This window comes from Lissotriton helveticus, chromosome 5_1, assembly GCF_964261635.1.
Source record: "Lissotriton helveticus chromosome 5_1, aLisHel1.1, whole genome shotgun sequence".
In the NCBI taxonomy this organism is placed as follows: domain Eukaryota; kingdom Metazoa; phylum Chordata; class Amphibia; order Caudata; family Salamandridae; genus Lissotriton; species Lissotriton helveticus.
In genome coordinates this window covers 1,865,714,365-1,865,737,373 of record NC_136065.1, presented here as the reverse complement: position 1 = coordinate 1,865,737,373, position 23,009 = coordinate 1,865,714,365, and the positions used below count along the sequence as shown (strand labels likewise).

Sequence of the window (23,009 nt, the reverse complement as noted above, 5' to 3'; positions counted from 1 at the left end):
AGTACTTCACAATTTAGAAGAAAAAAGGGCCATATCCTTAAACATCACTTAAGTATAAAGAAAAGTGATGTTTTAAAAACATTCTTCACAAACGCTTTTTGGGTCTTTTTAAAGCAAGATAAGGAATAATACATAGCAATTTAGCCTGCATACGCCGCAGCATTGAAACAATGTTAACAGGACAATGCGCCTTTGAGGGGGTTCGGACCTCCAGTGTCCCATCATGCCCTGTAGTTGGCAGTTTCCTCACTTCTTTTTTCCGGCTCCTGCTGTTAGGATCCTGGACCCAAGCTCTGCCGTTGTAACACTTCTTTTTACTCAATTTTCATTTTAGGCTTTTTAAAGTTCAATCACTTGACGTCATTTAGGGCAAGGAGTATTTTTAGATTATTACCTGAGAGGAAATGTATCTAATTTTTTACAAAATGCCATTTCATTTTGAAAACTGCCCAGCTTGCGACAGAAGAATGGCAAAAGCAGACTACCACAGCATCTATATCCTATGTTTGCCAGACTCTCATGACCCCAAGACCCTCTGCCACTGCAGCACATACTCAAGGTGCACTTTGAGGGTGAGAGAGAAAATTGGGAAGATTCTCTGACTGGTGAGGCTTCTGAAGAGTACGGAGAGTGCACCCTCTACCAATGCCCCTAAGTCACGCGCTGAGGACTCCTGCAGAGGGAGATACAAAAGGAGAACATCTGGAGAGAGACTTCTCTCCCATTCGCTGTTGAGGACTTCGACTGCACCAACTTGTTTGCCATCTAGAGCTGGGTCGACGTCCAGAACTATTTGACATAGAGAAGGAGAGCACGATCAATGTTTAGAGGGACTTCAATGTTGATACACTATACAACGTCAAGAACGTTGACGTCCAGACATACAACTTCCCTGAGCTTTCACAGAGGAAAGCGTGCAGACTTTCTTCAGAGTCTGATTCGGAGTACTCTCTGGCCTATTCAACATTCAGGCCTAACACTCCAGTGACCATTCTGGATTCACAAACACCACCTCGAGTTCCAACAGAATCCACTCCACCTTCATGACGCTCTCTAGTTCTTCTCCTTCTCCTCCTCCTTCTCCTTGAACTCCTAAACCAGCTATTCCAGCAGTACCTCCATTGCCAATTTCTCCAGCCACCACAGTCTACTGAACCAGTGATACATAAACCAAGGCAACCTAGCTCTTGCTCCCATCACACCAGACCTCACACCTATAGGTGTAGGTCAAGATCGAGATCCAACCATCGTTAACTTTCAAGGTCTCACAGACGCTCACACTCAAGGCAGAGAAAATACTCTACATCTAGACCAAGATCCTCCCAATCTCGTCATACATCATCTACAGGATTGTCTTTGCCTACCTAACGGATCTCCTCCACAGAGAATGTTTCAAATAGATGACATTAACACCTTCCAGGATGTACTTATAAGGGAAGCTAACAAATTGAATATCGAATTACCGACTAATATTACATCCGGACATTAATCAAAGATCCGCTACTAGACCATTACTTCCTTAGGTTCCAGGCCTCTTGGAGCCAGCGATGGAACTTTTTCTGACTCCGGCTGCTATACAGGTTGCTCCATCACTTCTGCAAAAGAAATGCAGTACTCCAAGTTAAGATTAGTATTTTCTTTGCTCAGATCCAATGCCAGATTCTGTCATTGTTTCAGCAGCACACAAACTAAATGCCACGGCCCCATCTTCTAGAGCACATCCTGATAAGGAGAACATGAAATTGTATTCGGTGTGCAGAAAGGTTTCTAGGAAGTCTGCAGTTTCTGTGAAAGCTGCTATTGCAACTGCTTTACTAGGGTGCTGTGACAGGTCTCTGGGACTCCATTCAACAGTTCATAGAAGATCTTTCTAGAGACCTGCGGCAGGATTTTCAGGAGTTTGTTAATGAAGGAATGATGGTAGGAAACCAAGTATTCAGTGCTGCAGTTGATTCCTCCACTCTAGCTGTGCATGGTTATTGTCATGGACTAGCGCTTCTGCTTTCATCTTGGCTGAGACTTATAGGTTTGAAATCGAAAGCCCAACACCGGATTCTCAACATGCCTTTTTCAGGTGCCACTTTATTTGGCTGACATGGAAATGTCTAGGATGAAGTCTGAGCTTGACACTCTCAAAGCTCTCAGATTGAGAAAAAAAAAAAGAACAGAGGAGACATTCCTATGAGGCCTATGACCACCGCTATTCCCACCTGTGGGCTAAAACCCCTCATTGGTCTACAGGACAGCAGCCACAACAATCATCTCAGCCATATAGACCTCAATAACAGCGTCGTCAGTCAGGAGGCAGAGGACAGCAATCATCTGTGCTGCTAAACCAACAGGTGTCAAACAGTGAGTTATCTCTTCCCCCTCTTCCGTTGCCTACTCCGGTAGGGGAAACATAACATCTTTCCTGCAAGAGTGGCAAAGGATAACCACTGACAAATGGGTTCTGAATATTGTAGAATATGGATATTGTCTCAGATTCAAGTGGTCACCGCCTACTATTCTACAGAGGAAACCCCTTTACTAATAAGATCAACTGCAACTAAAGTATCTTTTCTCTTGCTGAAACATGCAGTGGAGAAGATCATCTCTCACCTGAAAGGAATGGGAATTTATTCCCGTTATTTTCTGCTGAAGAAGAAAGGACCCAAAATTAATACAGACACTCCTTCGACCTCAATAAAGCAAACAAATGGGTTTGCAAAGACAAATTCAGGATATTGGCTCATCATATCTACCCTCAACTCCATCAAGGGGACTGGCTATGCTCGATAGGCCTGTAAAATGCCTATTTTCACATCCCAGTAGCCAAAAAACACCAAAATGTCCTGAGGTTCACTGTAGGAAAAAACCACCGTCAATACAAGGTCCTCCCCCTCACCTTCAAGTTTGTAATGTAAACGTTCTCCAAATGTATGGTGGTTGTAGCAGCCCACCTCAGAATGATTAGAATCTTCATCATGGAGTCTTCCTATCAGTAAGCAAGCCAACTTTATCACCTAATCATCATGACTCTCAATCAACTAGGTCTGCACGTGAATCACGACAAATCCATTTCGAGACCTGTTCAATCCCTGCATTACCTGAGTGCAGTTCTAGACACAGTATACACAAAAGCGTTGCCTTCGTAGGAGAGACGATTATATATCCTTTAGCAATGTCACAATCTAAAGAAAACATCCTATCCAACAGTGAGACAAGTCTCTTTCTTCCCTTCTGGGTTGAATGGCACTATGCATCTTCCTGGTCCTGCATGCATTCAGGAACTGAGTGCAGTATATCTAACCCTGAAGGCTTTCCTCCTGTTAAGAACAGACTCTCCTTGTCCAGACGGACAATAAAATATCCATGCATTATTGGAACAAACAGGTAGGGACGAGATCCAGACCGCGGTCCCTGGAAGCTCAAACAATCTGGAGGTGGCTTATCTCCAGGATCTCAAGATTACAGCGGTCCATCGTCCGATAATACAGAATGCTTTGGCAGACACTCTCAGCAGAGTCACTCAAGAAATCACAACTGGGATCTAAACTACGCTGCACTTTCCAACATCTTCTCAGATTGTGGTCTTCCCAAATACATCTTTTCACAGACGGAAAAAACACAAATGCCCAAGCTTCAATTCGAGTTTAGACCACCCCGGCACACTGGGGAATGCCCTATGAATCGACTGGTCAGGCAAAATTTCTTTATGCTTTTCCTCCAATTCCACTACTGTCAACAGTGATCATCAAGTTCTCACACTCAAAAGCCAGACTGATTCTCATTGCTCCAAATTGACTTCATCAGTGGTGGTACACGGATCTCCTTCACCTCTCACTGTGTCCACACAGGAAACTCTCATGCAGACCGGATCTTCTTCAGAAGTTCAGAGGCCAGATTCAACATCCCAACCTTCTCTCTCTGAGCTTGGTTACATCGCTCATATAATATGGACACCTAAACTGTCCACTGGAATGCATAGATGTCCTAAGAGAAGCCAAGAGATCATCTTCGAGTACTCCCTATTCCTTCAAATGGAAGAGATTCTGTGTCTGGTGTTCTCAGAACAATGTCAGTCCTCTTACTTGTCAGGAAGAGGTTATTCTTGCATATCTTCATCTTACTAAAGTATATAGTGCATCTTTCAGCAATCACAGCTTACCGAAAATGTCCTTCACAAAGAATGCCTGTCGTCTACAATTTTCTGAGAGGCATTAAGAAGATACAACCTCCCCTCAGGGGACCTTCTCCTTCATGTGAGTTAAGCATTGTCCTCTCTCGCCTTAAGGGTCCTTCCTTCAAACCCATGCATAAGGCTTCTCTCCAACCCCTCTCTTCGAAGGCTTCCTTCTTGGTAGCCTTTACTTAAGCTGACACAGTTAGCGATATACAGGCTCTCTGTTTACATGAACCTTACACAGTATTCCATAGCAACAGGGTAGTGATGAGTACCCGTCCTAAATTCCTCCCTAAGGTAGTCTCAGATTTGTATTTCAGTCAGACTACTACTTTTACTTTCATTCTTTCAGATCTCTTATTCTCCTGTGGAGAGATCTCTCCACACTCTCGATGTTAAGGAGGGTTTTAAAGTTCCAGCTAGCAAAATCTTAAAGAAAATCAAAGCAACTCTTCGTAAACTATTGTCCACTACGGATAGTATATGGCACTTGAAAAATAATCCTTATCTAGATGGATTGTCTTCTGCATAATTTTTTGTTATCAAAAAAGCAAACCAAACCCTATACAGAAAACATAGGCCTCGAAAGATACCAATTGCTACGATTTGCAAGGCTGCGACCTGGAGATCAGTTCACACCTTTACAAGACACTATTGTCTTGATTCAGATGCTAAGGCTGATGCCCAAGTGTGGCAAGCATCTCTAAAGAATGTGTTTCCCTAATTTTACTTTCCTTCTTTTTTAGATCTTCCTTCGCGGCGTCTTTGAGGAATAAGCTTGCTAATCCTTATCTTACTGTAAAGTGTTTGTGAAGGTTTTTTTAAAAGATACATTTTCTTTTTGCTTTAGTGATTGTTAAGAATATGACCCTTTTTCCTTCTAAAATTTTAAGTAATTCAATAAAGATTGTCAATAAAGCCTGTTTTTAAGGCTGCAAAAATGTAACATGTCTGTCACATATGTTTCCTGGCCTTTCTGAAGTAAGACAAATTGCTTGTGACTTTGAAAGAACTGCTCCGGAATGCCCGCACGTGTGCAGAACTATTCAGTACTTATGATTTCAATGGAGCAGGTAAGAAACCATTCCTTTTGTAGCATCTTTTATGCCTTAAGGATTAAGTTCCGCCAGTTTACAATATGGTAGGAAAGGTAATGTGGCGTGCTTGAGTGAAGATTTGAGTTCTCCACTCTTGAATTGAGTACCTTTTTCACAAGGGCATTGCTGCTGCATTCAGATTTCAAAAGAAATGTGTATCTTTTTTAGCTTTGTGGAGAAGACGTTTTTTTTAAAAAGCTTGGACCGCATGGTGCATTCACCGCTTTTTAAACAGGTCACTTCCAAGGAATAAAACAAATAAGGTTCTTTGAAGTCCGAAAACAGGGATTCACGAAAAGAGGCTTAAATAAAGAATAGCCCATTCTAATACAAATAAAAGCATTCCAAATATTGGTATGATACATAATCATTACTCTGCAAGGGATGCACTTTGTTCATTAAATTTTGGTCTGACTTAAAAGAAAACATCTTTCATAGGTCATATAGTGACCTATGAAAGTCACTAATACTTGGAGAGGGGCTTGGGTCAGCCTCGTTCAGCCACTGCATTGTTTTCCAGGTTGCACATAGTAGTAACTAAAAGATAGCAAACAACATATAGGGCTTTACTCTGATTAACTGACCACTTGACTTTTATATATTTTTGCAGTTTGTCAACATTTTGTTTATCTTTTCAAAGCTTTTTGTAACACTTTGTGTTCTAGAGTGCAGTTACGCAAGGAGGTGAAATTCAGATGAACGTGTACGAAGTAACCATGGACCTCACTGAGCCCCACAATACTTGTCCCCGGCAAGTATGTGAAAGTGGTGCAACAGTGAAGTTCCCAATTTTGAAGAAAGGAAAGAAACCTCATGTGCACTATTCTGCGCTTGGTAAAGCTATTGGGCAGGAACTAAGGAATAAACACAAGTCCAATGAAAAGGTATTGTTGAAAATAATCTTGACAGTTTTATATAATTGTAGAAAATGTGCACCATTAGAGGGCAAGAGAGTTTATACATTTAATCTTCCTTTCCTTTGCTGAAATCATCCACTTTGTTATGTCCTTCTCTTTTTCATTCTGTCATAGGTGTGGGTATGCCATTCACTGCAACCATTTTAATATATTTTTTAATGGTTCTAATTTGTCTAATTTTTCTCTGTGGATTGGTTCTTTACTTAAACAAGGAAAATTGAGGGTTGTAGGAAGAGTCCAGTCTGCATAATAATTTTGGGGAGGCACCTGTTCAGAGCAGTAGTCTCATTCTTTGTTTACATTTTTTTTATTATCTTTATTGATTTTCATAAAATCAGTGACTTCTCCACTTCCGTTTCAAAGAGGTCCATAGATTGCAAGCGACAATCCTTGCCCTTGCAATGTCCTATAACAGGAAAGTTAATGTGTTTATCTGTAAACATGACGCCAACCAACAGAGGTGAGGCATATGAACAGGTGGATTTCCAGATAAACCGTTATAAACTTAAAGGGAGGTATAGTATGGGAGTAGGGACAGTTTGTATTTTTTTTATCTCTTCGGGGATACATTGTAATACTCAAAGCATGAGTTTGAGATATTTGCAAAGACAGACATTTAGTCATTTAATTTGTCTTGGAGACTTCTGTGCGTTGCAAGTTTTAGGAGTTCAGTAACCCGTTTCTCTGGTGATGTGGTGTTACTGACCAACTCCAGTGCCCTAGAATACAGATTCTACCTATAGAAGGTATTGGGTCCATCTTGACCAGTGAAAAGTGATGTGGTCAGTGGTGTCATGCAGACTTGCCATTTTCGCCCATGGCTGAAATGGGAATTTACTGGTTGCTCCTAGTGTGTGCCAACATCCCTTCAATAGCCAGTCAAGGACATGACCATACGATGTGACTCGACTTACATCCTGCTTTCTTGCTTTTCCAGCAGAGATCAGTGATACAGATCTCTGCCTTGTGTAGTCTTAATGGGGGATTAATACCAGCTGTGCACTTTCATGAACGAGGTGAATTTGATGTGTACCTCACATTGCTGTCTGTCGTGGGTATCCAGCAGGGATGCCCAGTCACCTTTCAAGTATTCAGTGTCCAAATATTTTTGCCAGTTGACCTTTGCCTGCAGAAGGACAGCTTCAGAATATAGTGGAGTCATTACAGTGTTCTATAGATGTGATATTACCCCTTTATCCCTACCCATCTTCTGAAAGAAACACGTTGGTGTTAGATTCCTTACTTTAGAATATCCCCAGGCGTCAGACCGGATCCGGAAAGTTTTCGTCAGCAGTACCCCTGCGCGTCGCTAGGCGTCGTCTGCGGTTCCGCATCGTGATCGCCGGAATGACGTCATAGGAGTACTTAGATGCCGCCCTCGTGCGCTGACGTCAGTTCTTCTTTTTTTCACGCCAGCAAGCGCAAATCCGGGAAGAGCAGTACTCTTAGTCATTTTTTGACTAACTTGTTGGATCACTTTTGATCACTTCTCGAGTCTACCTTCGACTCGCGATGCCGGTAGGGATGCCTGGTTTTAAATCTTGCTAGGACTGTCACCGCTTGATGTCAGTGACCGACCTTCACCGTCAGTGCCTTTATTGTCTCGGGGCCTACCACGATTACCAGTTGTGCCCCGACTGCCGGGCTTTGACCTCGAAGGCTAGACCGGTCCCGTAAGCGACTCGAGCTCAGGCAGTCTGTTCCGCGCTGCTCGAGGTCCAGGTCGAGGAGGAAGTTGAGTGACCGGTTGCGGAGCCGCGGTCATCACCGCTCGACGAGTCAACACCGCTCATCGGGCTCCAAGTCCTCAGGTAAGTCAAGGCACTCAAAAAAGAAGAAGAGGCATCATCGCTCATCCGACTCCCCCCCCCCCCCTCCCCCCCCCCCCCCCCCCCGACGCTCGCGCGACGCAGCCGGCGGTTCGGGCGACACCGCCCACGCGGCTTCGCCGGAGCCTTAAGCGCCGCATCCAGCTCCACACCCGCCAGTCCCTGGGCTGCACGCGATGCCGGAGGAGATACGTGACTTCCTCGTGGCCATGAGGATTCTCTTCCCTCCGTCAGACGCTGACGAGGCGCCCGCAGGTCCGTCTGGGAGTCCTAGCGGGCCGGCGGCCCTGGCGCCGTCGGCTGCTTCGGTGCCGTTGTCGACTTAGGTCCTGACGCCGCAGGACCCCGCAGGATCTGGGTCCGGATCCGGGTCGTCGCTAGTCGACCTCACGACTCCTCCGCTGGCGCAGACCCTGAGAGTGTCGCCCATGACGCCGTCCCCGGACGATGTCGTCCCCAGTTCGGGTCCGGCGTCGAACCGGCGCCGATGGGTGACCAATTCACCTACGACCCGGCTCCATAATTTTTCTCTGACTATCAGGAGATGGTTGACGAGGGGGACTGGGAAGGGTCTGAGGACCCTCTGGCACTGTAGTGCCAGTTGAGCCAGGACTGGGCAGACGAGCTAGGGGAGGCCAGTGGTCTGGACACTTCGCCCGACACTGGATTCGTCTCTCCTCCCTCCGTGGCTGCGGAGGAGGGGGCAGCTTACAGCGTGGTGTTGAACAGGGCGGCCAAGGCCTTGGCTCTTGAGCTCCCTGTCACGGCCGTGAGGACTAACCTCCTCACTGAGGTGCTCAAACCGAAGGCAAGCTCCTTGGAGCCTCTACTGCCGGTCAACAAAGCCCTCACCGACGTTCTGCTGGGCACCTGGTCCAAGCCCTCCATAGGCCTCCCTGTGGATCGGAACGTGGCCCGACGCCTGGTTCCGGGTGACCCTAGCTTCCTGCCCGTTCACCCCACCCCCGATCCAGACCTCTACCTCCCAGACCACATTCCCGACCGCTCCTCCGGATTGGGAATCGAAACGGTACGATCAGTTTGGGAAAAAACTGTTCTCCTCCTTGAGTTTGGGACTGCGGTCTGTCAACACTGCCTGCCTTTTGGGCCGTTACACCCATTCTCTGTGTGATACGGTTGTGGAGGTGCAGCCACAGTGCCCGGAGGAGGCCCGGGCAAAGCTCGCCCAAGCCTTTGCCTAAGGGCAGGATGCAGCACGCTATTCCCTCCGGTGTGGACTCGACACAACGGACTCGCAGGGTAGGGCGATTTCAACGACGGTGGCGGTTTGCCGCCACGCCTGGCTGAGGTCCGCCAACTTTGCGGCGATGTCCAGGCCATCCTCATGGACATGCCCTTTGATGGCCGTCGACCTCTTTGGCGACAAGGCGGATAGTGCGCTGGAGTGTTTCAAGGACTCCAGGGCTACGGCCAAGTCCTTGGGTCTAGACCAACATCAGCAAACTTCCGCTTTTAGCTTCTTGCGTGGCCAAGGAAAGGGAGCCCCCACACGTCCAGCCAGCCACAGACCGCAGACCCAGGCTCAAGGCGGTCGCTGACGTGGTTACTGCCGTGGCAGTACCGTGGGACACCGGCAGGGTCCGTCCACAGCCGCCCCTGCAGCATCTGCCTCTAAGCCTTCCTAGTCCGGCATTTCAGGCCTATTCATCTCCAGTGGGGGGCAGGGTCCGCCATCACCTCCCACACTGGCGTACCATTACGTTGGGTGCTGCAAATCGTCCGAAGGGGATACCCTCTCCCCTTCGAGGCGACCCCTCCAGCCATGCCACCGCAGTACCACCGCATGTCGGGGGATCACTTGCAACTTCTCAGGAGGAAGTTACGGCCCTCTTGGCCAAGGGGGCCATCAAACGCGTTCCTGGGCCAGAAGTAGGACGTAGTTGCTATTCCCACTACTTTCTGGTACCCAAGAAGGGCAAAGGAGGCCCATGCCCTATCTTGGACCTACAGAGCGTCAACGGCTTCCTCCGGAAGGAGAAGTTCGAGATGCTGACTTTGGCTCAGGTCCTAGCTGCCCCGGACCCAGAAGACTGGATGGTAATGTTGGACTTGCAGGACGTGTATTTCCACATCCCCGTCCTGCCGTCCCACCGGCATTACCTGCGGTTCACCGTAGGCCACGAGCACTTTCAGTTTACCGTGCTCCCCTTGGGCCTTACCAGCACCCCACGGGTTTTCACGAAAGTGATGGCGGTGGTCGGAGCTCATCTGCGCAGATTAGGGGTTTCAGTCTTCCCCTATCTCGACGATTTGTTGTTAAAGGCGGGTTCACCCCAGACAGTCGTCTCCCACCTCCAGACTACAGGTCGACCTCCTGCACTGGCTTGGGTTCTCCATCAATGTGCCGAAGTCACACCTGTGCCCCTCTCAGAAGCTCCTTTTCATCAGAGCAGTTCTGGACTCAGCGCAGTTTCGGGTTTATCCCCCCGAACAGCGGATTCGGGATATTCAGGCTCTGATTCTGATCTTTCAGCCTTTATCCCGGGTCTCGGTCAGGTTGAACTGCGGCTCCTGGGGCTGATGGCCTCCTGCATCCTTCTGGTGCATCACGCCAGGTGGTGGATGCGGGCTCTGCAGTGGGACCTGAAGTTTCAGTGGGCACAGCATCAGGGCAACCTGTCCGACAAAGTCCTGATCTCGGAGGGCACTGCGAGCCAGTTCCAGTGGTGGCTCACAAACCGCGATTGGGTCAGCGGCAGATCTCTCTCCCTTCCCCAACCGGAGCAAGTAGTGGTGACAGATGTGTCCCTCCTGGGATGGGGGGCCACATGGGAGAGAGGGAGATCAGAGGCCTCTGGTCCCTGGTGGAGTCCTGGCTCCATATCAACCTTCTGGAACTGCGGGCGATCCGTCTTGCACTGAAAGCATTCCTTCCCTCTGTCCGGGGCAGTGTAGTGCAGATGTTCACGGACAACACCACCGCCATGTGGTACTGCAACAAACAGGGCGGGGTGGGGTCGTGGACTCTCTGTCAGGCGGCTCTGCGCCTCTGGACATGGCTGGAACACCAGGGCTTCACCCTGGTGGTTCAACACCTGGCAGGTTCCCTGAACGCCAGGGCGGACGAACTCAGCCGCAGGTGCATGATGGATCACGAATGGCGTCTGAACTCGGACGAGGCACAAGGTCTCTTTCTGCAGTGGGGAGAGCCTTGGTTAGATCTATTCGCCACCGAAGAGAACTCACAATGTCATCAGTTCTACGCGTTGGAATTTCCAAGGCGGCACTCGCTCGGAGACGCTTTTCGTCGCGAGTGGAGCTGCGGTCTGTTGTACCACTTTCCGCCTATACCACTTCTGCCCAGAGTGCTGAAGAAGATCAGGCGAGACCGGGCCCAAGTCATCCTTGTTGCTCCGAACTGGGCACGAAAATACTGGTATCCCAAGCTACTCAGCATGTCAGTCGATCCCCCGATTCGCCTGCCTCTTCAGGAGGACCTTCTGTCGAGACAGCAGGGGACGGTCCTCCACCCGAACCTGTCCAGTCTCCACCTACATGCGTGGAGATTGAGCAGCGACAGTTGAGGCCAATTGACTTGCCTCCTGAAGTCTGCGATGTGATTCTGTCATCCAGGCGTCCCTCCACAAAAACGGTATACTCCTGCAGGTGGAAAAGATTTGTGGCATGGTGCACAGCAAAGGCTGTGGATCCACTCTCTGCCCCCCTTTCAGAGGTTCTCCTCTTCCTTCTGTCTCTTGCCCAGCAGGGCTCTGCTCTGGGCACTATCAAGGGTTACCTCTCGGCCGTTTCAGCCTTCTTAAGGCTTCCTGATCAGCCTCCTCTTTTCAAGTCCCCTGTTGTGAATAGGTTCTTGAAAGGCATCACACACATGTTCCCTTTGTGATGCCTCAGTGGGACTTGAACCTTGTTCTGACTTTTCTGATGTGCGCTCCCTTTGAGCCACTTCATAACTGTCCTCTTCGTCTTCTGACTCTTAAAACTGCATTCCGGGTTGCCATCACCTCTGCCAGGAGAGCGAGTGAGCTCCAGGCTTTATCTTCAAAACCTCCTTTCCTCTCTGTCCATCCAGACAAAGTTGTTCTGAGGACTCGTCCTTCTTTCCTGCCCAAGGTAGTCACAGCCTTTCACATCGGGCAGTCCATCACCATGCCCACCTTCTTTCTGCCTCCGCATCCTTCGAAGGAGGAAGAGAGGCTTCACAGTCTGGACCCAAAACATGCGCTCTCCTTCTATCTGGATCGCACACGCCAATTTCGGGTGGACGACCAGCTCTTTGTTGGTTACGTGGGCGCTAAGAAGGGACGGGCTGTGCACAAGCGTACCATCTCTTGGTGGGTCGTCTTGTGCATCAAGGTTTGCTACTCCTTGGCGAAAAAGGAGCCTCCTGTTGGGCTGCACGCCCATTCCACTCGGGCCACGGCGGCTACTACTGCCTTGCGTCGGGGAGTCCCCTTGCAGGACATCTGTCAGGCAGCTACGTGGGCCTCGCTGCACATGTTTGCTAGGCACTACTGCCTGGACAGCCAAGTCTGGTGAGAAGGCTTTTTCAGCCGTTCTGTTCTTCAGGACTTTCTGGTGTGATCTTGGTTCGCAGACCCACCACTGGGGTTGGTATTGCTGGGGTATCTATTCTAAGGTAAGGAAGCTAACACTAACGTGTTTCTTTCAGATGCACAAGTTACTTACCTTCGGTAACGATATATCTGCATGACACATTAGTTAGTGTTAGATTCCTTACCGCCGCACCCATCCTCCCCGTTCTGCTAACCGATATCTAGGGTTAAGGACATCCCTTTCAGGGCCCGAGTTTCATGGCACCAAAGTCCGTTTCTTTCAAGGCTCTGCGTTACTGGCGCGGAAAGCTATGTACAGAACTGACGTCAGCCCTCGAGGGCGGCGTCTAAGTACTCTGACGACATCATCCCGGCGAACAGGACGACGGACGCGGAGCCGCAGACTACGCCTAGCGACGCGCAGGGGTACTGCTGACGAAAACTTTCCGGATACAGTCTGACGCCTGGGGATATTCTAAGGTAAGGAATCTAACACTAACTTATGTTTCTTACAGATATATCATTACCGAAGGTAAGTAACTTGTGCGTCAGTGTAATTAATGTTTGGGGAAGCAGAGATCAAAGACATGCCGGCACCCAACTGACCAAGAAAGCAGTTGCTCAATTGCTTCTACTTTCATTGTTGAGGGGTACAGTAGGTGGAATTCAATTCAAAGGTTGCCTAAAGGTTTAAAAGATGTCCCAACCCAACAGTTCATCTAGTAAATGCCATGGCAAGGCAATTCCTGCAACCATTAGGGTTTGCTTTTCTGTCGTTCTTCCCATGTTCTACCAGATCAGAGAATCTTTGGGTTTTTTTTAAACATATTTTATTGAGGATTGTGACAATAAGACACAATAAATAAAAGGGTGCATTATCTGACATGTAAATATCCAGTGCAAAAGAGGTAGAGAATACATCAACCATACCGAGCATAGCAGTAATAACGACCAGGGTGCTGCTGTGGTACCTAACAATTTGTTGATAATTGAGAACATCTGTAAAACAATGGCAGCATAGCTAAACAAGGAAGTACTCACAACATATAAAGCAACGGATAAGAGCAAAGGCATCAGATTGGGGGACAGGGCCAGGAAAAATGGCGACAAACCAATAATGGAAAATCATAACAGTTGGTCACTGGGTGAACTTAGGACTAATCAGGAAAATGGACAGGGTGCTCTTGGGTTGGGGGTGGTGTATAAACCACCAGAGTCCAATCAGCATCTTCCCCATCCAACCAAAACTCTAGGTATGCCATCGGACCCATCGCTCATCGGCGGAGTCCTTCTCCATGGTAGGGACTTGGTAGTAGTTGCCCTTGGCCATGAATACTCAGGCAATCCTAGATGATCAGCTTCCATGTCTGTGCATGGTCAGGCCTTTCTGTGCTTCCTTCTTCAGTAGTGCCCCTTCACACTAAGCCCATTTCTTCTGTATATGCCACCATGTCTGTCGCGAGTGTCCTGAGGAGGATTTCCAGGACATGGCCAGTTGTCTTCTAGCAAGGATCAATGCCAGGTCCACAAATCTGTTAGTAATTAGTCTCACCTTCTGTCTTGGAAACAATCCCCCCAAACAAACTGCCAGGGATTCTTCCAGTGATCAGTCAGTGGCCACATTGGCCAAGCGCAGTACCGTGTTCCAATAGGGTATAAGTATTGAGCAACTCCACAACATACAATAAAAGTCAGCCTCATCAAATTGACAATGTGGGCAGGACATATCGGCCTTCAGAAATATTAGATTAATACATTTGGATGTCAAGTACACTCTGTATAAATATTAGTATTGGATCAGCTTGAAGCGTATGTTTCGGGAAAGCTGGGAAATGAACTCTAGAATATTAGACCAGTCGCTGTCTGTCATCTTTCGACACGTCAATTGTCCAATGCTGGCAGAGGCCGTCCAAATTGCCCCTATTTTGGAAAAACAGCGCCTAACTGAGAACAGTGATCGTGCGCGTGTGACCAGAAGCAGTGCAAACGAGTTTCAGGCACTCATATTCCGTTGATTCCAAGGCTCCATAACGCCAGGCCTGATGTAAGGTCAATGCCACTACACCAGGAAATAGCGTGTACAGAGCATTCCTGGGGCAGGTCAAGGAGGGTTCGCAATCTTTCATTGGAATAGCAGTCTCCTAGTGTAGCCATACTGCACCAGTTCCAGTTATGTAACTAGGATCAGTCACCCGCAGTTGGGGGTACTCTGTAGCATATGGGAGTTTCATGTAGGTGTGTTGAAGGGCGCAGGCCCATGTAAAGCTCAGGGTGGCAAGCAATGGACCCTCTGGGTGACCTTAGCCACTGAGCCGCAGCTAAGCAGTAGGGCCAGCAGGGTAGGGCAAGTGGAGATGAACCTGGAATGGGCGACCAGTCGGCCTCATCGTTGATCCCTCCAGCAAGCCACCCATTTTGGCTGTGCTGCGAGATAATAAAGTTCTGTAGTAGGGGATCTCTGTGTATAGTCATAATCTAGTGAATAGTCCCGCCCATGTGCGTGGACCCCGGCAATCAAAAATAATCTCTTAAGTTGTCAAAAAATTGCAGAACTGCAAAGACACTTAAGAGAAAATTTAAAGACAAATAATGCAGCCTATATCCACAGGCTACACTGTCCAGTACTTCAACTAGAAATTCCACCAAAAATCCACAAACAGCAAAGCCTGTCCAGATTTCCCTTGCTTTTACTGCAAAAACCCCTCAGAAATGATAGAGAGGAAGGCCTGGACAGACAAGCCCCATAGGCTGCCATTATGTGGCTTAAACAGGATACTGTGCCTTTAAGGAAACCTTCTAGAACCTTCTCCCAGTATCCCAGAATGCATAGCGGGTCCCACTGACTTCAGTTCTTTTTTCCGGCTCCTGCTTACAGGACCCTGGCATTGAGCTCTCCCTTGTTTCAAGGGGTTATTGCATGTTTTGGCACTTTTGTATACTAAAAGTGTTGCAGTTTACTTTCTTGGCTTTCTCTTCTCTTCTGTGTGCTGCTTCAGGTGTTTTAGGGCTCTAAAATGCCTGGACTCTTTGTGAAGTGTCCAGCATGTGAGAGGAAGAAGGCCAGAGGTGATCCCCATGATGTCTGCATCGTCTGCCTCCCTGAAGATCATGTCCCTGAGGAGTGTGTCATCTGCCAGCAGTTTACAACTCGCACTCTGAAGGAAAGGGCGAAGATCAGGCTGTCTGGCCTTGAGGAGAGGCGCCTGCAGGCTGCAGGTGGGTCTGGGCAGTCAGGGAAGGTTCCCTCTGCCTCTGCTGAGGCCTCTGGGGGGCTCCCCAGAGGCAGGAAGCCCAGCAAGCGATCCCGGTCTCCGTCGACGTCGATAGCCTCGACGACGACGTCGAGAGGGATGACGGCGGTGTGCTCCCCTTCTCCCCGGGGCTCCGGGACGAGACATCGGGACGACTCGACGTCGAAGCCACCGCGGACGAAGCCGCCGTCGACGTCGTCTTCGGCGTCGACGTCGAGGGCTTCTTACCGACGTCGTAGACATCGGCGCTCGCCGTCGAGGCGACACCGCCGGTCGACGTCGAGGGGATCCTCGACGTCGAGAACATCCAGACGACGTCGGCGACGCTCATCGTCGAGGAAGGACCGTTCGGCGTCGAGGAGACGTGCGACGTCGAGGAGAGAGAGGTCGACGTCGAGAAGAAAGAGGTCGACGTCGAGAAGAAAGAGGTCGCCGTCGAGGGATCGGCGCTTGACGTCGAGGGATCGGCGTTCGACGCCGAGGAAGGAGAGGTCGACGTCGCGGAGGCGGCGTTCGACGCCGGAGTCAAGGAAACGCCCTTTGACGCCGGAAAAGCGACGCTCGACGTCGAGCAGACGGAGGTCGACGTCTAGGAGTCGGTCAGGCTCTCCGAAGCGTCGCAAGAGGGATTCTAGTCCCAGGAGTCACGCTGCTTCCAGCGGGGGACGCAAGAGGAAGCGGTCTCCGGCTGAAGGGGCGGGCTCTCAGCCCTCTTCGCCTAAAGGATCACAGGGCACGGTGTACTCTGCGGTGTACACTCCTTCTCGGCCTCGGTCGACGCATACACCTGGTCCGAAGGCGGTCACTCCTCCTCCTCCTCCTCTGCCTCGAGAGGACCCGCCGACGCTGCCTCCACTTCCAGCGGACGACCCGCCTCCACCGGTTCCTCCGCGTGGGCCGGCACCGCAGCCGGAAGTTCCTCCTCCGAGGTCCACTTCGCTGCCGTTTTTGCCTGTACCTCCTAAGGGGACCCCGAAACCTGCGCCCAAGGAGGCTCCGAGGAAGACTCCACCACGGAAACCGGTGGGGAGGCCACGGACTGGCAGGTCTCGCTCTCGCTCTCGCTCTGGGAGACGGGACAGGTCGCGGCACAGATCGTCCTCGCGGTCGAGACGCCGCCATAGGAGGCGCGAGTCTCGCTCCCGCACGGGATCCTCTGGCTCCAGGGATCGTTCTCCTACCCTGTCGGGATCACCGGATACGAGGGTGTCCCCAATTGATGACCTGGTGGCGTTCCAGGATGTCCTCTTGAGGGGCGCTGCGAAGCTGGGCATTCCCCTGACAGTGCCCACGCCGAAGACGTCCGTAATCTTTGAGACGTTGCACCAAAAACACTCGTCTCGCCCTCTCCTTCCTCTGGTACCGGGCCTGGAGGAACCAGCTATGGACCTTTTCCTCACCCCAGCGGTGACAAAGGCGGCACCATCTAGGTTGCTGAGGAAGTACCGGGCCCCGGACTCGGACCCGGCTTTTCTGAGAGCGGAACCACCTCCGGACTCCGTCATTGTGACGGCGGCACGCAAACAACATGCCTCCGCTCCGTCATCCACGGTTCCCCCGGATAAGGAGTCCAGGTGGATGGATTCGGCAGGGAGAAAGGTCTGTGGAACTGCCGCCACCTCCATGAAGGCTGCGAGTGCCACGGCTCTGCTGGGTCGGTACGCCCGCTCCCTCTGGGACTCCCTGGAGCGGTTTGCGGAGCACTTGCCTCGTGAACAGCGTGAGGATTTTCAGGAAGTGCTGAGTGAAGGGATGCTGGTGGCCAACCAGATCATCAGTGCGGCAGCGGACTCTTCCCTGTTGGCTGCTCATGGTTTTTGCCATGGGGTCAACCAGAGGCGCCACGCCTGGCTCCGTCTTACGTCCCTGAAACCGGACGCACAGCAGAGGGTGGCCAACCTGCCGTTCTCCGGCAAGTCTCTTTTTGGACAGCATGCGGACGACGAGATGGCCCGCATGAAGGCGGAGGCCGAGACGCTCACGGCGGTGGGCCTCGAGAAGCCTAAGGAGACGAAGAAGCCGTACCGCTCATTCCAACGGCGGTCCGGTGGACAAGGCCGTGGACGTGGCCAGGCTTCGGGACATTCGCAACAGCAACAACAGTTCCGTAAGCCGTTCCAGAAACGCCAGAGGGGCAGGGGAGGCCAGCAGTCGGCTCCAACGCCCAAGGGCCAGGCTGGGTCTAGGCCCTAGGAACTTACTTCCCCCGGATCCGTTACCCACTCCGGTAGGGGGAAGCATCCAATTTTTTCCGGCAGAGTGGAGACAAATTACTCAGGACAAGTGGGTGCTGAATATTGTTTGCAATGGATACAGTCTTCGGTTCACCAGCCCGCCTCCATCGATTCCTCCGGTCAGCTCGCGGTTTCAGCTGCTCGAGCTCCAGGTGGAGGCCGATACCCTGTTAAGGAAAAGGGCGATAGAAGACGGGCCTCTGTCCCAGAGGGGACGAGGCCTGTACTCCCGGTTCTTCCTGGTTCGCAAGAAGGACAAGAACGAGTTCAGGCCCATTCTGGACTTGCGACAGGCAAACAAGTGGATTCGCAGGGAAAAGTTTCGCATGCTGTCGTTGCATCAGATTTATCCTCAGTTGCAACAAGGGGACTGGCTCTGTGCCATAGACCTACAGGATGCATACTTCCATGTGCCCATTGCGCGCAAACACAGGAAGTTCCTGCGGTTCCAAGTCGGCACCAATCATTATCAGTACACAGTACTCCCATTCGGACTGAAGTCTGCGCCGAGAACATTCTCGAAGTGCATGGCGGTGGTGGCGGCGCACCTGCGGAAGAACAAGGTGTTTGTCTACCCGTACCTGGACGATTGGTTGATCAAGGCATCCTCCTTCTCGGAAGCGCGAGCACACTTCCAGAAGACGTGCGTTCTCATGGACAAGCTGGGGTTGCACATCAACATGGCCAAGTCGGTCCCGACTCCGGTCCAATGCATACAGTACTTGGGTTCCTCCATCGATACGCTGTCAGCAAGCGTGTCTCCTTCGGAAGAGCGACGATTATCTCTCCTTCGGAAGGCTCAGGCTCTTATGTCGACTCCATCTACAACAGTGAGGACGGTGTCTTCTCTACTGGGTTCGATGGCCTCTTGTATCTTCCTGACGCCGCACGCACGACTGCACATGAGACCGCTGCAGGAGTGCTTGGAGGACCAGTGGGATCAGAGGACAGGATCCTGGGACGACAGGATACGACTGTCTCTGCATGCTCTTCAGTCTCTGAAGTGGTGGTGTTCAGCGGAGAATCTCCTCAGAGGGGTTCCTTTTCACAAGGACATTCCCACGCAGACTGTCGTGACGGATGCTTCTCTCCTGGGATGGGGAGCGCACTCCGGGACTCTACAGATTCAGGGAACGTGGTCACCAGTGGAGGCCACGTATCACATCAACTTCCTGGAACTCAGAGCTGTTCACTTGGCGCTGAAGGCCTTTCTTCCGTCCTTCCAGACCAGCTCCCTGCTTGTGCAAACGGACAACACTACCACGATGTACTACCTCAACAAGCAGGGGGGCTCGAGATCCCGCACTCTGTCACAGGAGGCGCAGGCGATCTGGCACTGGCTCCTGGCCAGAGGACTGACGGTCACGGCTACCCATCTGCCAGGTGTGCAGAATGTTCAGGCGGACGAACTCAGCAGACTTATTCAGGAAAACCACGAATGGGTCATAAACGACGAAGTGCTGGGAGAAGTCTTCGCAAGGTGGGGAACTCCAGACGTAGATCTGTTCGCCACCGCCGAAAACAGCAAATGCCGAGACTTCGCCTCCAGGTACTACCAGCCGGGGTCGCTGGGGAATGCGCTATGGATCAGCTGGTCGAACAGCTTTCTGTACGCTTTTCCTCCCATTCCCCTGATTCCGGCGGTACTCATCAAGCTGGCCCAGTCCAGGGCTCGGATGATTCTCATTGCCCCGGAGTGGCCCAGGCAGTGGTGGTTCACGGACCTGCTTCACCGTTCTCTCCTTCCTCACATTCGGTTGCCGTGCAGGCCGGACTTTCTCACGAAGTTCGGGGGGCGGATGTTGCACCCCAGCCTCTCGTCTTTGAGTTTGGCGGCATGGCTCCTGAGATAGTGCAGTATGGACATCTGAATCTGCCCGCGGATTGCATGGACATACTGAAGGAGTCTAAGAGACCTTCCACTAGGACTTCATATGCTTACAAGTGGAAGAGGTTTTGTATCTGGTGCCAGTCTAGGAACCATGACCCTACGACCTGCAAGGAAGATGTCATCCTTCCTTACCTTTTACATTTGGCGCAGTCTGGCCTTAATGTTCATTCCATTAGGGTTCATCTTGCTGCATTGACTGCCTACAGGAAATGCCCTTCACAGACTTCTTTTTTCCAGATCCCTGTGATCAAAGACTTTCTGGAAGGATTGAAGAAGGTGTTCCCTCCCTTCAGGCTTCCCTCGCCTTCATGGGAATTGAATGTGGTGCTGTCCAGATTGATGAAGGAGCCTTTTGAACCCATTCACAAGGCTTCGTTGCAGCACCTGTCCTGGAAGGCGGCGTTCCTCGTGGCCATTACATCGGCCCGCAGGGTGAGTGAAATTCAGGCGTTGTGTTGTACTGAACCTTATACTGTATTTCATGCTGCTAAGGTTGTGATGCGTACTCACCCTAAATTTCTTCCCAAGGTTATTTCTGATTTTCATGTCAACCAGACCATAACTTTACCTACGTTTTTTCAGAATCCTTCCTCTCCGGCGGAACGTTCTTTGCATTCCCTGGATGTTAGGAGGGTGTTGAAATTTTATCTGGATAAGACCAAAGATATTCGTAGGTCAGACCAATTGTTTGTCAATTATGGATCAGTCAGGACGGGTCTTGCTACCTCTAAGCAGTCCATTTCTAGGTGGATTGTGTCCTGCATTCAATTGTGTTACCAAAAAGCTAATAAGACCTTAGGAGGTAAGCCTAAGGCTCATTCCACCAGGGGCAAAGCTGCCACAACAGCCTTGCTCCGTAATGTGCCGATTGCAGAAATCTGCAAGGCCGCCACTTGGAAGTCGGTTCATACCTTTGCTAAGCATTACTGCCTGGACTCTGATGCCAGGGCAGACGCTCAGGTTGGGCAGGCTTCGCTGCGGAATTTGTTCGCACAGTAGTGGCATCATGTTTTTTCTCCACCGCCGCTTTGGTGTGGGGATGGGCTTGCCATTCTATTCACTAGATTATGACTATACACAGAGATCCCCTACTACAGAAGGAGTAGTTTCTGTTCTGTAACTCCAGTTCTGTAGTAGGGGTATCTCTGTTATAGTCATAAGCGCCCGCCCTCCTCCCCGGTGGAGAATTGTTCATGTAATTAATGCTACAGGTCTGGCGTTTTTACGCCTTCAAAAAGAACTGAAGTCAGTGGGACCTGCTATGCATTCTGGGATACTGGGAGAAGGTTCTAGAAGGTTTCCTTAAAGGCACAGTATCCTGTTTAAGCCACATAATGGCAGCCTATGGGGCTTGTCTGTCCAGGCCTTCCTCTCTATCATTTCTGAGGGGTTTTTGCAGTAAAAGCAAGGGAAATCTGGACAGGCTTTGCTGTTTGTGGATTTTTGGTGGAATTTCTAGTTGAAGTACTGGACAGTGTAGCCTGTGGATATAGGCTGCATTATTTGTCTTTAAATTTTCTCTTAAGTGTCTTTGCAGTTGTGCAATTTTTTGACAACTTAAGAGATTATTTTTGATTGCCGGGGTCCACGCACATGGGCGGGACTATTCACTAGATTATGACTATAACAGAGATACCCCTACTACAGAACTGGAGTTACAGAACAGAAACTACTCCTTCAAGATCTGGGACAGCCATCCTGCCTTCATCTATGGGCCAGAGCAATACTATGTCGCTCCATCCCACAGAGGTGAGTCTGTAGACTATCTGCTTTATGGAACAGTGATTTAGGGAGCCGGATAGGAACGACAGCGAAATCATTTAAATGCCGCAGGACCAACTCATTTTTAGGGCTTGCCTATCCCATTCCGCAAGGAATGGATAGGGGAGAAATTTAGTGGGCAAAATAAGTTCTCAAACCATCGGGCGGATTTCCTACAGTTCACGTGAACACGAGCACAAGCACGCCTGCCTCCGAGAGCTTCACTTCAAAGGGCTCCCCCCCCCCCACTGCTTCACACTTCAAGGCCGCCAGGCCATGTCTCGTTTCCCCCCCCCCCCCTCCCCACAGCTATGCCTAGAGCTTGTTTTCTTTTCTTTTTCTATTTAGTCCAGTGCTTCACAGCTTTGGCAAACAGCATGGGCAAAGTCAATAGCTATGGTTGATCCAAATGTGAGACATACTGGATTTGCCAATGCTTGCTCTTTGTTTCTTCCTGTCTTTCACTTTCCCAACTTCCATTTCTGCTACCCATCCTCCCAAATTTTACCCGTCCCTCCCACACTACTTCCCTGTCGCTCCCCCTGCTTCGCCTCTTAAAAGTGACCCTCTTGCCAGTGGAGACGATGACGTCAAAGAACTCCTCGCTGGCATGTGCAGTAAAATTAGAAAGAAGTGACGCAACTGGTGGCCGCAGCTGCTGTTCCGTGTTGTGAGTGGCAATGCCTCAAAGAACTCCTCGCTGGCATGTGCAGTAAAATTAGAAAGAAGTGACGCATCTGGTGGCCGCAGCTGCTGTCCCGTGTTGTGAGTGGCAATGCCGCCATTTTGTTGCCGAGGGCGCTGCTCCCGTTCCGGGTTGAGGTATTCACGCACCTAGCAACAACAGCATATAACATAAACACATTCTTCCGGGCAAAACTTTTCAACTGGAAGTAAAACTGGATCCTCGAGTATGAACTATGTTTAGGATACATCTAAAAAGTTTAAAAGAAAACTCACTACGCATCAAGGGTCACTCAAACCGTTTGCAAAATGAGCTTACAGCAAGCGTCTCGGGACTGCTGGATCTGTAAAAGATTAACGTTCTGCACATGCTAACTACAGCGGTGTTTCACAATAATACATTATGCTAAATATACCGGTACACAAGGCCACCATTATTTGTTTATAATATGGATGGGAAGGTTAAGCGATTTGCCCAGAATCACAGAATGCTGAGGCTGAGGCTAAGGTGACAGTCAAGGCTTATCTTGGAAGGTGAACTGGGGTAATATGCCTAGTTTTATTAGTCTTTATTTAGATTACTTTTTAATGGATCTGAGTAAGATTCTGCTGAAACTCTTTAACATGAGTTTATGCTGGAGAGAC

General features: G+C 50.1%; 1 protein-coding gene across 10 annotated transcripts in view; it reads left to right on the top strand.

Moving 5' to 3' along the window:
* Positions 1–23,009, top strand: part of NBR1 (NBR1 autophagy cargo receptor) — a 657,239-nt gene that overhangs the window by 135,940 nt on the left and 498,290 nt on the right. For all 10 annotated transcript variants that reach the window (XM_078645308.1, XM_078645311.1, XM_078645309.1 and 7 more), the window contains one exon: positions 5,928–6,146. In XM_078645308.1, coding sequence (XP_078501434.1) covers positions 5,928–6,146 — 219 coding nt within the window. The remainder of the gene's footprint in view (positions 1–5,927; positions 6,147–23,009) is intronic.